Here is an 18,134-nt window from a genome sequence, read left to right as displayed (position 1 = left end):
TCGATCATCGGGGGAAGGGACGGGAGTCGATGGCCGTGGAGACGTCGATCGCAGATGGTCACCGGGAGGTTGTCGACGATGGTGTGACTTCGACGGTGCCGGTTCCGAAGACATCAATGCGATGGACAGCGTCGGAGTGTGAGCATGGAAAAGGAGTCCCATCTTCTCCATTCTGGCTTTGCGACCTTTTGGTGTCATAAGGGCACATTTGGTGCAAGTCAGGACATCATGCTCACTCCCTAAACACATTACACAGACTCTATGAGCGTCTGTGATGGACATGGTGTGCGTACAGTCTGGGCACCGACGGAACCCCGACGCCATGGCCATTGACCAAAAATTTAGCCGTGGGACGGTCGACGGCCAGCAGGCCGCGAGGGCCAAACTTGACGGTAATGGAAAAAAAGGCAAAAAACTTACCGAAGTACCGCGGGCTAAATTTAGATAGAGGGGGGACCCTTGTGGGGCGAATTTAACCTCAAAGAAGTCCGTGAAGAAATTCCTGTCAGGAATGTGGTAAGAGCTCCTTAACCGCGTGGCTACTGCTGCGCGGAAAAAAGAAGACTGAAGGGGGACCCCTGCTGGCTGCAGGGTTGGTGCCGTGCTGGGCATGCCCAATAGGGACCAGTCAAAGTTCCAGAAACTTTGACAGAAGTTTTCCGTGATTGGGCTCCATCCTCGATGTCACCCATATGTGAGGACTACCATCCTGCTTGTCCTGTGAGAAGAACTTTTACATTAGTTTAATATATGAAATTCATAATCCCTCATTTGCCTCATACCTCCTCATAATTTGCCTCATAATCCCTCATTTGCCTCATACCCCTCATAATTTGCCTCATAATCCCTCATTTGCCTCAGCAATAGAACTTTCAAAGTCAAAATCAATAATAAAGAGTCTCCCCTAACAAATTCAACCCTTGGTGTACCACAAGGATCCTCCTTATCTCCAACCCTCTTTAACATTTACCTCCTCCCCCTCTGCCAACTGTTAACTGATCTCAACCTAATTCATTATCTATACGCAGACGACGTGCAGATTCTAATCCCTATAACAGAATCTATCTCAAAAGCTCTCATCCATTGGAATAACTGCCTCCTTTCCATCACCAATCTACTTAACAGCTTAAACCTGGTTCTCAATGCTTCAAAGACAGAGCTACTCCTCATCTCCTCAAACGAAAACAATTTTCCGCCACCATCACCACACAATTCCCACATTACTTGCAAACATGTTAGAGACCTTGGGGCAATACTAGACAATCGATTAAACTTAAAAAAAATGGTCAACACAACCTCTAAAGACTGCTTCTACAGACTACAGGTCCTAAAACGACTTAAACCACTTCTATTTTTCCATGATTTCAGGACAGTCCTCCAAGCGCTACTGTTCGCCAAAATAGACTACTGCAGTGCTCTCTACCTAGGCCTCCCCAAATCTACTACCAAACCACTGCAGATGATACAAAATGCGGCAGCGAGACTGCTGACCAGCACCAGCCGCGGTGAACACATCTCACCCATCCTCAGAAACCTACATTGGCTACCAGTAAATTTTAGAATCCTATACAAATCAATCACCCTAATACACAAAACCATCCATCATCAACTTCAACTCGACCTGGAAATCCCATTCAAACTCCACTCCTCTAACAGACCAACGAGAGATATTCATAAAGGCACTCTACAATTTCCGCCTACTAAAGCCACACGCCTCTCCACGACCAAAGACAGAGCTTTTTCGATAGCAGGCCCATCAATTTGGAATAATATCCCTTCAAACCTCAGATTGGAACCCTGCCTCTTAACTTTCAGAAAAAGACTCAAGACGTGGCTCTTCCACCAAGCCTTCTCCGATCTACCAGACAATCACTAATGGCCTTCCACTTGCACCCGGCCTTTAGACACTTATCTCCATGAACTATGGACTCTGGCTCCTCCAGGTTAAAGCTTTAACCCGTTTTTCACTATCGTATTAATTTATTATCATTTACCTCTATCTTCCTTCCAGCTTATTATAAGCTTCCAAGTTCTCGATTCCAGTTGATTGTAACTTTGACTTATTCATATCTATTGTTATCTATTGTTAACCGAATTGTTTCCTTCAGTTATACCCCCTGTTAAATGTAAACCGATCCGATATGGTTATTTACTATGAAGGTCGGTATAAAAAACTGTTAAATAAATAAATAAATACCAACTCCTCAACCCTAAACTATAGCTAGTCTCACACTATTACAGGTTTGAGCAACCTCTATATTTCAACACACTGTATCTTAATTTATTACAATGCAGTTTAATGTATAGCTCATTTTCTTTTGTTAATATATAATCGTAGTGCTTACGATGCGGATTCCTTAATTCTTACATATCCTTACATTCTTACAATCTTTTACTAATCAGTAATACAGTACATTACTAAAAAAGTAGCTGTTATCCCAATTGAGTATAGAGACTGTCTCCAGCTGCCGGGGGTGGGGGACAGGGCATGTGCTGTCACCGCTACACTCGACTTCCTGCACCTGCTACCTTTCAGCTGTCCAAGCAGCTAAGTCCATGCCAGTTTAAAAAACCAGCTACCGGACCAAGGCACTCATCTGAGGGACAATGGAAAACATCTCAGGAATTCTCAACAGAGGAAGGGACAATTTGGTATCACCACAGGAGAGTGGGACAAATTAATTTTCCTTTTATTCCTCCTTCCAAAATCTAAAGCAATCCCCAGTAGGGAAATGCACACCTACCATCTGCTGGAGACAGAGAATACTGGCAGGCTGATGTCACTGCAGGAGTATATATTAGGGATGTGAATAGTTTTTCTGATGAAATGAAATATCGAACGATATTTCTAAATTTGTTACTATATCGGGTATAAAAAAAAAATCACTTTCCCCCCTGAATTTTCGTTAAAATCGTTTTTCGGGTTAGTGCGTGCTAACTCCTATTAGTGCGCGCTAACTCCTTTTAGTGCGCGCTAACAAAAACCGTTTATTTTTGTTAATTTTTGTTACTTTTTGCTATTTTTGTTAGCGCGCACTAACCCGAAAAACGATTTTTCACTGAAAAAAAAATGGGGATCCGTGGGAAATCTAAATTTTCCCGCGGCCAGACGATCCCGAAAGCAGGAACGATTGGGCACCCAATTCACATCCCTAGTATATATACTGTGATGTTAGTTGCTCTGTCTCCATCTGCTGGTAGAGGTGCATAATCCACCGGTCTTGAACCCATCGGTCTATGTGCTACGAAATTTGTCCTTTTTATATCTTTTTATCTGTATCAACTTTTCCAGCTCTCCCACTCCACTCCAGAGATCAAACCTTTGTATATCACCAAGGGCCTGGCACATAGGCATTTAAAAAGAACATAAGAACATGCCATACTGGGTCAGACCAAGGGTCCATCAAGCCCAGCATCCTGTTTCCAACAGTGGCCAATCCAGGCCATAAGAACCCATGTTACCGTTGCTAGTAATAGCAGTGGCTATTTTCTAAGTCAACTTAATTAATAGCAGGAAATGGACTTCTCCTCCCAGAACTTATCCAATCCTTTTTTAAACACAGCTAAACTAACTGCACTAACCACATCCTGTGGCAACAAATTCCAGAGTTTAATTCTGCGTTGATTGAAAAAGAACTTTTTCCAATTAGTTTTAAATGTGCCACATGCTAACTTCATGGAGTGCCCCCTAGTCTTTCTATTATCCGAAAGAGTAAATAACCAATTCACATCTACCCATTCTAGACCTCTCATGATTTTAAAGACCTCTATCATATCCCGCCTCAGTTGTCTCTTCTCCAAGCTGAAAAGCTCTAACCTCTTTAGTCTTTCCTCATAGGGGAGCTGTTCCATTCCCCTTATCATTTTGGTAGCCCTTCTCTGTACCTTCTCCATCGCAATTATATCTTTTTTGAGATGCGGCGACCAGAATTGTACACACTATTCAAGGTGCGGTCTCACCATGGAGCGATACAGAGGCATTTTGACATTTCTAATAATTCCCAACCTTCTATATGCTTTTTTGACTGCCGCAGCACACCTGCCTATACATTAAAGGATGAGCTAGGGGTGGGAGGGTTGGGAAATACAAACAGTCTAACTTCAGTTAGTCAGCCAGAGTGACTCACTGCTCTCTTGATTAACCATTGTTGGTACCTAATCAAACCAAATCACACTACCTCAACACCTTTCCAAGGTGAGTAACTGAACTGAACTTTTCAACCTTTTTACATAGAAACACAGAAACATAGAAATGACGGCAGAAGAAGACCAAACGGCCCATCCAGTCTGCCCAGCAAGCCTCACACATTTTTTTCTCTCATACTTATGTTTCTCTTAGCTCTTGGTTCTATTTCCCTTCTACCCCCACCATTAATGTAGAGAGCAGTGATGGAGCTGCATCCAAGTGAAATGTCTAGCTTGATTAGTTAGGGGTAGTAGGGGTAGTAACCGCCGCAATAAGCAAGCTACACCCATGCTTATTTGTTTTACCCAGACTATGTTATACAGCCCTTATTGGTTGTTTTTCTTTTCCCCTGCCGTTGAAGCAGAGAGCTATGCTGGAAATGCGTGATGTATCAGTCTTTCTCCCATGCCGTTGAAGCAGAGAGCCATGCTGGATATGCATTGAAAGTGAAGTATCAGGCATATTTGGTTTGGGGTAGTAACCGCCGTAACAAGCTAGCTACTCCCCGCTTTGTGAGTGCGAACCCTTTTTTCTTCTCCCCTGCCGTTGAAGCAGAGAACTATGCTGGATATGCATTGAAAGTGAAGTATCAGGCTTATTTGGTTTGGGGTAGTAACCGCCGTAACAAGCCAGCTACTCCCCTCTTTGTGAGTGCAAATCCTTTTTTCCATATTTCCTCTTGCTGTTGAAGCTTAGAGTGATGTTGGAGTCACAGTAACCATGTATATGTTTATTGAATAAGGGTATTGTTTCCAGGCAGTAGCCATCATTCTGGCGAGTCCCCCACTCTTCATTGGTGGCCTCTTGAATTTATGGATCCACAGTGTTTATCCCACGCCCCTTTGAAGTCCTTCACAGTTCTGGTCTTCACCACTTCCTCTGGAAGGGCATTCCAGGCATCCACCACCCTCTCCGTGAAGAAATACTTCCTGACGTTGGTTCTGAATCTTCCTCCCTGGAGCTTCAAATCGTGACCCCTGGTTCTGCTGATTTTTTTCCTACGGAAAAGGTTTGTCGTTGTCTTTGGATCATTAAAGCCTTTCAAGTATCTGAAAGTCTGTATCATATCACCTCTGCTCCTCCTTTCCTCCAGGGTGTACATATTTAGATTCTTCAATCTCTCCTCGTACGTCATCCGATGAAGATCCTCCACCTTCCTGGTCGCCCTTCTCTGTACCGCTTCCATCTTGTCTTTGTCTTTTTGTAGATACGGTCTCCAGAACTGAACACAGTACTCCAGGTGAGGCCTCACCAAGGACCTGTACAAGGGAATAATCACTTCCCTTTTCTTACTCGATATTCCTCTCTCTATGCAGCCCAGCATTCTTCTGGCTTTTGCTATCGCCTTGTCGCATTGTTTCGCAGACTTCATATCATTAGACACTAGCACCCCAAGGTCCCTCTCCTGCTCCGTGCACATCAGCCTTTCCCCCCCCCATCGAATACAGTTCATTCGGATTTCCACTCCCCATATGCATGACTTTGCACTTCTTGGCATTGAATCTCAGCTGCCATATCTTCGACCACTCTTCCAGTTTCCTTAGATCCCATCTCATTCTCTCCACTCCTTCCGGCGTGTCCACTCTGTTGCAGATCTTAGTGTCATCCGCAAAAAGACAAACCTTACCTTCTATCCCGTCCGCAATGTCGCTCACAAAGATATTGAACAGGACCGGTCCCAACACCGATCCTTGCGGTACACCACTTAAAACCGCTCTCTCTTCAGAGAAGGTTCCATTTACCATCATACATTGTCTTCTGTCCGTCAACCAATTTGCAATCCAGGTCACCACCTCGGCACTCACTCCTAAGCTTCTCGTTTTATTCACCAGTCTCCTGTGCGGAACCGTATCAAAAGCTTTGCTGAAATCCAAGTATATGATATCGAGCGCTCTTCCTCGATCCAATTCCTTGGTTACCCAGTCAAAAAAGTCAATCAGATTTGTCTGACAGGATCTTCCCCTGGTGAATCCATGTTGCCTCTGGTCCATCAATTCTCCGGACTGTAGATAGTTCACTATTCTCTCTTTCAGCAGTGACTCCATTACTTTTCCCACCACCGAAGTGAGGCTAACCGGTCTGTAGTTGCCAGCCTCCTCCCTGTTCCCACTCTTGTGAAGCGGGACCACCACCGCTCTTCTCCAATCACTCGGCACCACTCCCGTTTCTAGGGATCTATTGAACAGGTCACACAGCGGACCCGCCAGAACATCTCTGAGCTCCCTCAATATCCTTGGATGCATCCCATCAGGCCCCATGGCTTTGTCCACTTTCAGGTTCTTTAGCTCTTCCCACACATTTTCTACTGTAAAAGGATTTTCATCTATTCCACTTCCCTCCAGTTTTTTGTTGTGTAGAGATGGTCCTTCTCCAGGGTCTTCTTTAGTGAACACAGAGCTGAAGTATTCATTTAATATTTCTGCCATTTCTTCGTCTCTCTCCACACATTGATCATTACCACCTTTCAATTTCACTATACCACTTTGGACCTTTCTCTTTTCGCTGATGTATCTGAAAAATGTTTTGTCACCATTTTTTATCTCCTTGGCAATCCTCTCTTCTGCTTGACTTTTTGCCAACTTGATTAATTTCTTTGTCTCCCTCAGTTGATACAAATATTCTTCTTTGTGCTCCTCCCTTTGGGATCCTTTATATTTCTTGAATGCTGTTCTTTTCGCTTTAATTTTGTTAGCCACCTCCTTTGAGAACCAGATAGGTTTCAATTTTCTTTTGCTTTTCTTTACATTTCTAACATATAGAGCAGTTGCCTTGGTGATTGCTCCTTTTAGACTGGACCACTGCTGATCCACATCTCTCTCGTTCTCCCATCCTTTAAGTTCTTCCTCCAGGTACTTCCCCATTTCCTCAAAGTCTGTGTTTTTGAACTGTAAAACTCGGGTCTTTGTGGTTCTTTTCCCTATTCTTTTAGTGATATTAAACCATACCGTTTGATGATCACTGCTGCTGAGGTGGGCGCCCACCTGGACATCTGAGACATTATCTGCATTAGTGAGCACTAAGTCGAGTATAGCTCCTTCTCTAGTGGGTTCCAACACCATTTGTTTGAACAAAGATACTTGCATGGCATCCACTATCGCTCTACTATTTTTAGTTTCTGCAGATGGGATTTTCCAGTCTACATCTGGCATATTAAAGTCACCCACGATCACCACTTCTCCCTTCTTACCTATCTTATGGATGTCTTCAACCAGATCTCTGTCCAGCTCTTCCTTTTGGTTTGGAGGCCTGTAAACCACTCCAATATAAATGGATGCTCCGTCATCTTTTTTTAGGTCGACCCATAGAGCTTCTTCCTTGCCCCAACTTCCTTGCAGCTCAGATGCTTGGATGTTGTTTCTGACATAAAGAGCCACACCTCCCCCTTTTCTATCCTCTCTGTCCTTCCTTAACAAGTTAAAGCCTGGTATTGTTGTATCCCAATCGTGAGATTCTGTGAACCATGTCTCTGTGATAGCAACAATGTCCAATTCTGCCTCAGTCATTAGGGCCTGCAGATCTGGGATTTTATTTCCCAAACTATGAGCATTTGTGGTCATAGCCTTCCAGGTACTCTCTTTAAGGTTATTGCTTTTCCTGGACTCCTTATGAGATTTTATTTGAGATTTGTTATTCACTTCACTCTTTCCTTTTGCAGTTGTGCCACTGTTGACAGAGTTATCCATCTCAATTAGATTTTTCTTTTGTTTATGGATCTTGAAATTCTGCATGCATTGTGTTTGTTTTCTCTTTTCTGGTAACACTTCAATGTTTTTCTCAAGAACTTCTTCAGTTTTTAATATAGAGAAGGCTTTTTGTTCTTTTTGCATTCGGTACATTGTGTGTCTCCTCATCACAGGTCTAATTCTACCAGAGCCCACTGTAATCCTGGATTTTAAATAATTTTTTAATGACCTGTTTGAGTGGGAGGGTGTACCTGTTTGGCTGTCCATCTGTCAAGAATGGGTGACTGTGGGTCCTGCCTGAGCCTAATGAATCTCTTTTTCTTGACTTCTGGTTTTTCTGTGATGTTGGGGAATTATTTTCCGAGTAATGCAATGTGGGTGTAATTCTTGTAATTGAAGCTAATTGAGCTTTAACCTCATTCAGCTCCTTTGTCAAGGAAGACACTGCTCCTAGCTTATTTCTAGCTTCTGGCTACTTTTTTTTTTTTTTAAATAAAAACACTCAGTTCTACTTACTAGCTGCCTTACAGACTTTTAAAAATAAACACACTAACTACTGCTTAATAGCTGCCTTACTGACTGACTATTTAAAAATACAGTCTAACTTCTGTTTATTCTCTGCCTTACTGACTATTAAAAGCACAAACACACTAAATAATATTCCCAAATAGTTAACTTTGCCCCAATACTTTTAAAAAAGACAATGTCCCAAGCAAAAACTTACTGATTCATTTCACCACCAGCAAGGTTTTCTTCTCCTCTCAGTGCTCCCATTGGAATGTTCTCTGAGGGCTAGAAGATCTTTGCACTGAGTGCACACATACATCCCATTTCATAAATGTGATACTTGGTGCAAAAGACTGAATAGTCCCCACCCCACTGCCAGACTGTAGTCTGCATCTCATTGTTTTTTAGTTGTTAAAGTAAGTTGTTTTTTAGTTATCTAAGGGAGTGAGAATGCTTAAGTAGATCTATTAAATGTATTTAGTGCATTTTAGGTTAATCTGTTTAGAAATAACCTGCAACAGAACGACAGTAAATTAAATGTTAATTGCCAGGGTAAATGATGTACTTATTGATGTAAATCACTAATTATACTTATTATGAAAAGTCTCCTCCTTAACATCCTAACTGAGGCAAATGTATTTATTTATTTTATTTATTTAGCATTTTTATACACCGAAATTCATGTAGCAGAGTTACAAATCAATTTGGTTTACATTTTAACATTAACATGCATTTAAGAATGCTATTATATTTATATTAAATTTATATTAGAAGAAAAGTGACTGGGATGGGTGGAAAAAGGGGGGAGGGTGTGTGTGTCACAGAATCAAACACCTTTGTTCATTACTCCAGGAAACAGTTTTCATACCTTCCCAAAGCAAACACAGTCCTCTTATGCAAACAATTTATTCATTCACAATTAATTCTATCAAATACAATCCCCTAACACACTTTATATACTCACAATTAATTTTATGAAATATAATCCCCTCATGCAAGCTTTATACTGACATTTTTACTAAATATAATCCCCATTTGCAAACTTTAAACAATTCCCTTATGCAAATTTTATCCTGATTAAGCAGCAATTTGCTTTAACATTTTACATTATAAAAACTTAATTTTAGTTACAGAAATGTAATGCATATAAACAGTTTAACAGAAATCCTGGAGTTAATTAAAGCAAAAAGAATATATGAGCAGATAAAGAACAATAATCTTGCTCTTTACCTGAATCATAAAATTGACTGTCAATTTCTTTAATACCTGTAAGACATATCTGTTTTTCTCTTTTCCTCTTTCAGTTCAGTTTCTTCTGATATTTGTGTGCCGATACCAGTAAAATCATTAGCAGGATTTGGCAGGCCCAAATTAGTCAAAAATTGCATATAAAGAATATCATCAGATGAATTATCACAGCACTTATCGCACAGTCTACAAAAAATGTAAAAATGAAATATCAGCAAACATGACTTACATACCAAACATTTATTTGATAAATATAATAATTAATACTATTATATGAGTTTTAGTGTGACTAGAATCAGGAGTACATTGAGAAATGTTTCATTTTTGGAAAGGGTGGTGAATGCATTGAAAAATCTCCAATTAGAGGTGAGTTAAGTAAAACAGTAACAGAATTCAAGAAATCATAAGATAAGTGTAGGGGAGCCTTACTTATGATGAAATGAAGGTATAACTGGGTAGGAATAGATAGCATACCCAGAATATCATGGCAGGTGAGGACTGTTATGGGCAATTTCCAAGCCCTGAGCAGTACTGTCTCCCTGCAGCATTTCCTTTTGAAAAGGTAGCCTGTCATGGGAACAGTGTTCCCTTTTCAGCATGTACATTTGCATCTGCTTTGAAGCAGGTCAAAATTCATCTGCTGAAAGTATGTGCAGGGCTTTTGTGTGCCCTTTGCCTCCCTGAACTCACCCCTCTCCATCTCTGAATTTTTCATGCAGGTAAAAGTATGCACACTGCTAACAGCCTACTATTACCTGCTGGGCGGAACAATTTTCAAATTGGGGTTTTCAGTGGGTAAGTGTTGCATCCAGCCAGCCACATTCCCGTTCCGTGGCTAGCTGCTCTCACCTTCCCTGAAGACGTGGCCGAACACCGTGAAGTTTCCCTGTGCCATCCCAAGCCTCTGTGCAGGCAGGTGGGCTTTGGAGCACGCTCGCGGCTCGGCTCTCCTTAAAGTGCCCACAGTGGGAAAATGGCTCTGATGCCTCCCAGTGACATCAGAAGGCAGGCCCTACATTAGGCCCACATCTTCTTCTCCTCGATGCCTCAGCAACAGGGCTTCCTTGTTCCTGCTGTCTAGCCTGCTTGTCTTGCTTCTGGGAGTGTTCTGTGTTTGACCTTGGATTGTTACTGGACTCCCTGCCTGTTACCTACCCTGACCCCGGAATGTCTTCTGGGCTCGCTGCCCGCTGCCTGCCCTGACCTTGGATTATCTACTGGACTTGCTGCCCGCTGCCTGCCCTGACCTTGGATTATCTACTGGACGTGTTGCTTGCTGCCTGCCCTGACCCTTGGCTTGTTCTCTGGGCTTATTGTTGTTGCCTGGCCTGATCTTGGACCTCTTTCTGAATTTTGTTGCTCACTGCCTGTTCCATCCGTGGACTTCCTCCTGCCTGCTTCTACGTAGCCTGGTTTAAGGATCCCGGAAGGCCTTCCCGGCGACCAGCACCGCCAGCCGACGGTAAGGACCAGCAAGGGCCTTCCTTGCTGGTAGTAACAACCTCACCTCGGCACAAAGGTCCACGAACGCAATAGTAAGCCCCTATTTATTTAAAGAAATCCCTTCAAAATTGTCTTTACCAGGTCAATGTTTCTATGTTAATTAAGTTACAAGAAAATGGTTTTAATCTGAGTGTAGTGCATACCAAGTTGATAGAACTACAGGCTCTCAATACATTGGTATGATTCCAGAATTGGAGAATATTACTCAGATATTATCCAACAATTGTTGTGACAGTGTTACACTTTTCAGAGGTCACTCTATTTATCTTATATTTGAAACAGTTTACATTTAGAAGGCAAAATTTAAAAGGATTTCCAAGGATAAATGATTATTTACAGCAGGAAAAACCCCTTTGCCCTTTGCCCAAGTGTGGGTAAAGTTACACACATACTGAGTGGATTTTCAAATGGAAATTCCACAACAAATTTCTCTTTGCAAATGAGCTTGCAGTTCTAAAGCCAGTTTCAAATTTTTCCTCTAAAAGTAGACATCAGTACAGAAGGGATAGATATTTAAAAGCTAGCCAGTTATCTGCATGGCATCTTTTAAAACCCAGTTTACTGTCCACAATTCTGAAGTGAGCTGAGGCGAGGTTGAATTTGATTCTGAGAACAAAAAGTAATACTAATAAAAAATTTCAGGTTGCAATAAGAAAAACTAAAAATACTTTGGCAAAGAAAGAAAAACATTTGTATAAGCAAAAGAAAAAGCAGTGGCTGCACAAGAACACCTGTGCATGCTCTGAGCTCAGAGAGCTTTTCCATTTTGGTTCCGTTGGATGATGTCATGGAGATATTTTGAATTTTTGTGAATCTCGGGGTAAACATCTCAGACTCTTAAAAGTGATACTGTAGCCATGAAAGGTTAAGAACATTGTTTAAAATTATATTATGTAGAATATTAATTAATAATTATAGCAAATCTTAAAACCTTTGAGTTTTTAGGCAACTTCCTAAAATTCAAATTGAATGAGCACAAGTATTTCTTATGAAAGATAACCAGCAGCAACACTAGAAAGTATAACTCAGACCACAGCATTTTGGGATCTAGGCTTAGATCTGTTTGAAGGAGCAGGTTAGGCCTGAACATGGTTGGAGGTGGCATGCTTAAGCCTGGGAAGAGAGGGAAGGTGGCTATCAACTAACAAGTAACTATGGAATTGCCTCAGAGGTGGCACTCCTCCAGTCCGGGAAAAAGCAAAAGTAATCTATGCTGTTGTAAATTTTATGGGGACAGGTGGAGGTGTCAAAGATTTCTGAAGGTTTGAGGAAAAAAAGATAAAAAATAAAAGAAATTATTTACTTCCAAAATAGAATGTTTTGCTTATAATTAGCATTTTATTATGGCAACAGTGCAAATGAACCATACAGATGGGTTATAACTCCATCACAAGTTGACTTAGAGGGAAGCAATGTGGCTATTTATGTATTCTGAGTGTTTGAAGGTTCAGGGTCTTCCAGGGTTTGGCACATCTTTGACTGTCTATACCTGTAGCTGTCAGATGGAACTGAGGTTTGTCTGTTGTTAGTTTGCCACCAACTCTCTCATGATGTTAGAACTAGCAGGTCTCAAACTGGTGGCTGTGAGAGCAGTGAGCTGGAACACTACCTGAGAGAGCCATACTAGCTGTGGAGTACTGGAAGAGAAGCATTATTCCTACCTTTCAAATATGAAGGGCTTGGACACACTTGGTGAAGCCTTCATTAGATCAGAGGGAGACCCACCCCCTGATATGATACCCTGTTTAAACTCTGAGCCAGCAGAGACTCTGCTGGCACACTGATTCCATGAATCCCTGGATTGGGTCCGTAAGTGATAGTTGAGCTGTTGTGGATCTAAAACTTTATCGGCCAAATTCTAAAACCCATGTGCATGCAAAAAAACAGAGGTTACGTGCATGACCAGTCCTTGTGCACACCGTGTGTATCTTCAATGGGGCCATTTGCCACTGTACCGGGGTAGGGTCGGAAGGTGCATGCAAGTTGCTACTGCTCCATTGGTGCAGTAAGCAACAAAATAAAAAAAAAAAAAGACAGATAGGAGAAAGGGTGGGGAGGAAAGGGGAAGGGAGGTTAGGGTAGTTGGTATGGAAGTTCCCTCCCAGTTGCGTGACATTTGTGAAATGTCCCCCTTGTGAAATGTCCCCCTTGCGCGCGCCACGTGCACATGTGCATGCGAATTACAAAATCCAGCACGCATGTACATGCAGCTGTTGTGTCCGTCGCTGTCCGACATCTCTGCTCCGCCCACCTTACCTCGTTGGCGACTCCCTTCAGGGTTGATGGAAGGCTAGCTGCTGCGGCGTCTCCAGACCGTCCTCCTCCGGCGTTCCCGGACCGGCTCGATGCTGCAAGCTGCCATGTTGACCAGATGCCTAAGGGTGCGCGCGCGGCCCAACTAATGTACCAGCATTGGCGTGAACCTCAGGGGGCGTCCCCCTGAGATGACGTCACCAGCTCCAGATATTTAAGGACTCAGTTTTCGCTAACAAGACAAGTTAGCAAGGGTTTGCTTCCTCCTGGTCGCTGCGGATGGGATTCGCTCTCCGTGACCCTAGCTACTCTGCCTCCCCGGACTTCACTAGAGGGGCCTCGCTTTCTCTTTTTCTTTGCAGGTCGCAGTCCGGAACCGATACTCGCTCCTCGAGGGCCCATGTCCCGGACTTGCTCCTGAATACCACTTCTGCTAAGAAGTCATCGCTGCTTTCAACATTGTGAGTTCCCATCTATCTCTCGGAGCTTTCCCTGGGTACAGGTACTCACTCCTCGAGGGCCTAATGTATACCATCTCCTGGGCTGCCTTAAGAGACTATTTTGTGAGTGTTACCATCAAGGACTTGTTCCAGAACTCTGCATATACTGTCTACTCACTGTCTTAGTTTCTCTACAGCTCATCCACCCTGGGATCGCTGTTCCAATACCTGAGGGACTACAGCCCAGCCGGGTGCTTCCAGCTCACTACTGCCACCTCTGGTGGTTTACTATATTGTCTAATAAACGAACTAGTGTGTGTCTGTCTCCCACACTAAGCCTGACCAGTGGTCCCTCTCGGGATTTCCCCCGAGGGCGTGGTCACCTGCCACTGGTCCAAGGATCCACCCACAACTATTCTAAATAACTACAGATTGCTAATACCAGCTTTAACAACAGAGCTTTCTGACAGATTGCTAACTACCAACTTTCTCTACAGAGATTCACATCAGATTGCTAACTCCTCACAGAGTCCCTGACAGATTGCTAACTCCTAACAGAACTCCTGACAGATTGCTAACTCCTTACGGAGTCTATGACAGATTGCTAACTCCGTACGGAGAACACATCAGCAGCCTGCCAATTTTATAACATGCACGCACCAGCGCGCACATGTTATAAAATTGGCACATCACAATAACTATTCCCAAAACATGTGAGGGAAACTGTAAAATACGGTCACAAATTATTTTATAATTTTTAATTCCCAGGAATCGGTATCAGAATATACAGTGATTCAATCTCATGGGCTCTTGCCCGCAAAGGGCTAGAACCCCTCTCTTTTATTTGCACTTTGATAAAGCAAAATTGCTTACCTTGTAATAGGTGTTATCCCAGGACAGCAGGATGTAGTCCTCACATATGGGTGACATCAGTAATGAAGCCCTATGTACGGAAAACTTCTTTAAAAAGTTTCTATGAAACTTTTGACTGGCACCAGAGTACCTACTGAGCATGCCCAGCATGCCATGATATTCCCTGCCACAGGGGTCTCCCTTCAGTCTTGTTTTGTAGCAATTAGCGTTAGCCAAAAAATAAAATAATAAAACGTATCGGACCCAACTCCGCGGGGTGGCGGGTGGGTTTCGTGAGGACTACATCCTGCTGTCCTGGGATAACACCTATTACAAGGTAAGCAATTTTGCTTTATCCCAGGACAAGCAGGATGCTAGTCCTCACATATGGGTGATTAGCAAGCTAGAGGCTGAGTCATTTTAAGGTGAAGCAACAGTGAAGTATCGTTGTTGAAATGAATCAGCCGAAAATCACAGCAGGTTGGATGTAGAAGGAGTTGGGATTACACTGGAAACAAGTTCTTTAAGACGGATTGACCATAGGCTGAATCTTGTCTTCCTTCTTTGTCTAAACAGTAGTGAGCTGCAAAAGTGTATAGAGAACTCCATGTTGCTGCTTTACAAATGTCCAGAAGAGGTACAGAGCGAAGGTGTGCCACTGAGGTTGACATCGCTCTGACTGAGTGTGCTTTTACTCGCCCTTGAAGAGTAAGGCCTGCTTTGTCATAACAAAATTGTATGCAATCTGCTAGCCAATTTGACAAAGTATGTTTACCCACTGGTTTACCAGGTTTGTTTGGATCATAGGATACAAACAGTTGATTGGATTTCCTTTGGACTGTTGTGCGGTTTAAATAGAAAGACAGTGCACGCTTACAGTCCAAGGTATGTAAGGCTCTTTCACCTTGGTGAGAGTGAGGCCTTGGAAAGAATGTTGGTAAAACTATAGATTGATTGAGGTGGAATTCCGTGACTACTTTTGGAAGAAATTTTGGATGAGTACTGAGGACCACCCTGTCATGTAGGAACTTTGTAAAAGGTTTGTATGTGACCAAAGCTTGTAGTTCACTGACCCTTCTAGCTGATGTAATGGCTATGAGGAATACAGTTTTCCAAGTAAGATATTTAAGGTCACAGGTATCTATGGGTTCAAATGGAGAACGCATAAGCCTGGTTAATACTACGTTCAGGTCCCATTGTATGCTTGGGGAATGAACTGGAGGTTTCATGTGAGTTAGGCCTCTCATGAATTTACTGACGAGAGGCTGGGTAGAGATAGGTGTGTCTTCCAGCTTGTTATGATAAGCTGAGATTGCACTCAAATGTATCCTTACAGATGAAGTCTTAAGGCCAGAATCTGAGAGATGGTATAGGTAATCTAGTAGTGAGGGAGTGGGGCAAGTGAAAGGATCTAGTCTTTCTGAGTGCACCACAAAGTAAACCGTTTCCATTTGTAGGAATAATTCTTTCTAGTGGAAGGTTTACGTGAAGCTATCAGCAATTGAGATATAGTGGTTGGAAGGTTGAGTGGTTGTAAGATCAAGCTCTCAACATCCATGCTGTTAGGGACAGAGATTGAAGGTTGGGATGGCGCAGCTGACCCTGTTCCTGAGTTATGAGATTGGGAGCTACTCCCAGGCGAATTGGATCCCTGACTGAGAGATCTAGAAGTGTGGGAAACCATACTTGTCGAGGCCAGTATGGGGCTATGAGTATCATGGACCCCTTGTCCTGTTGCAGTTTCACTAGAGTTTTGGTTATGAGAGGTATCGGTGGATATGCACATAACAGGCCTGAATTCCAATGGCGAGCAAAGGCGTCCCTCGGTAGGCTGTTCTGCTGCCAGAGGAGAGAGCAGTAATTGTTCACTTTGTAGTTCAGATGGGATGCAAAGAGATCTATGGTTGGTTGACCCCAGCGTTAAAAGATCTTGGTTGCTAGCGCTGGGTCTAGAGACCACTCGTGTGGTTGGAAGTGACGGCTGAGGCGATCCGCTACTGTCTTGTGGATGCCCGCTAGGTAGGTGGCCCGTAGAAGAATTGAGTGTGCTAGGGCCCAGTCCCAAATTTGAGCTGCTTCCTGACAAAGGAGGTAGGAACCTGTTCCCCCTTGTTTGTTGATGTACCACATGGCTACTGTGTTGTCCGTTTGGATCAGAATAATCTTGTGTGAAAGACAGTCCTTGAATGCATATAGTGCATAACGTATAGCTCGAAGCTCCAGGAAGTTTATTTGAAAGGAGGCTTCTTGCTTTGTCCAAGTGCCCTGTGTCTTTAGATGACCAATGTGAGCTCCCCAACCCAAGGTGGATGCATCTGTAGTTAAAGTCACTTGGGGAACTGGTTGCTGGAAAGGTAGGCCTTTGAGCAAGTTGATCGTTGATGTCCACCAGAGAAGGGAAGATTTCAGGTCTTGTGTTATCTGAATGGGAGTGGACAATGGTTGAATGGCTTGAATCCACTGATCTTTGAGAGTCCATTGCATTAGTCGCATGGTCAGTCTGGCCATGGGAGTGACGTGAACTGTTGAGACCATGTGTCCGAGTAGGGTGAGGCACTGATGAGCTGTAACTCGAGACTGATTGCGAATAGAGTGCACTAAGAGAACGAGAGTTTGAGCACGGTCTCTTGGAAGAAAAGCTTTTGCTGTGATAGTGTTGAGATCTGCACCTATGAACTGCAACTGGTGAGATGGTGTGAGATGGGATTTCTCGTAATTGATGAGAAATCCCAAGGAGTGAAGCAACTTTATTGTGAGCTGGAGAGAAGTGAGAGCTCCGCTGTGCGTTTGACTCCTGATGAGCCAGTCGTCTAAGTAAGGAAATACGTGCACTCTTTGTTTGTGAAGATGTGCCACCGCTACTGCAAGACACTTTGTGAACACTCGAGGTGCTGAGGCTAGGCCGAATGGTAGCACTCGGTATTGGAAGTGTTGACCTTCCACCAGAAATCGCAGGTACTGTCGATGAGGAGGAAAAATGGGAATGTGAGCTTAAGTATCTTGAAGATCCAGAGAGAAGAGCCAATCTCCTTTTTGAAGAAGAGGTAGCATGGTGCCTAACGATACCATCCTGAATTTTTCTTTCTTTAGAAATTTGTTGAGATTTCTGAGGTCCAGGATAGGACGTAGGCCTCCGGTTTTCTTTGGAATGAGGAAATATTGGGAGTAGAATCCTCTGCCCCACTGAGGCCTGGGAACTGATTCTATAGCCCTGGCACTCAGAAGGGTGGACAATTCTGCTTGTAGGATTGTGGAGTGATGAGTCACTGTCCAAGATGAAAGAGGAGGATTTTTGTTTGGTACAGTGAGGAAATCCAAGCGGTACCCGTGAGCTATAATTGAGAGTACCCATTGATCTGTTGTGATGGAGGTCCAAGTTTGATGGTAATAAACTATTCGACCTCCGACTGGTACGTGTGGTAGAGGGTTTCGAGAAGGGGTTCTGCTCTCTGGGTGGTTTTC

General features: G+C 43.2%; 1 protein-coding gene across 1 annotated transcript in view; it reads right to left on the bottom strand.

Annotated features, from left to right (window-relative positions):
* Positions 1–18,134, bottom strand: part of EFCAB6 (EF-hand calcium binding domain 6) — a 958,412-nt gene that overhangs the window by 746,089 nt on the left and 194,189 nt on the right. Inside the window, exon 8 of the mRNA XM_029597490.1 lies at positions 9,643–9,810. Coding sequence (XP_029453350.1) covers positions 9,643–9,810 — 168 coding nt within the window. The remainder of the gene's footprint in view (positions 1–9,642; positions 9,811–18,134) is intronic.

Source organism: Rhinatrema bivittatum, chromosome 4, assembly GCF_901001135.1.
Source record: "Rhinatrema bivittatum chromosome 4, aRhiBiv1.1, whole genome shotgun sequence".
NCBI classification, from domain to species: Eukaryota; Metazoa; Chordata; class Amphibia; order Gymnophiona; family Rhinatrematidae; genus Rhinatrema; species Rhinatrema bivittatum.
This window is presented reverse-complemented; position numbering and strand designations above follow the sequence as displayed.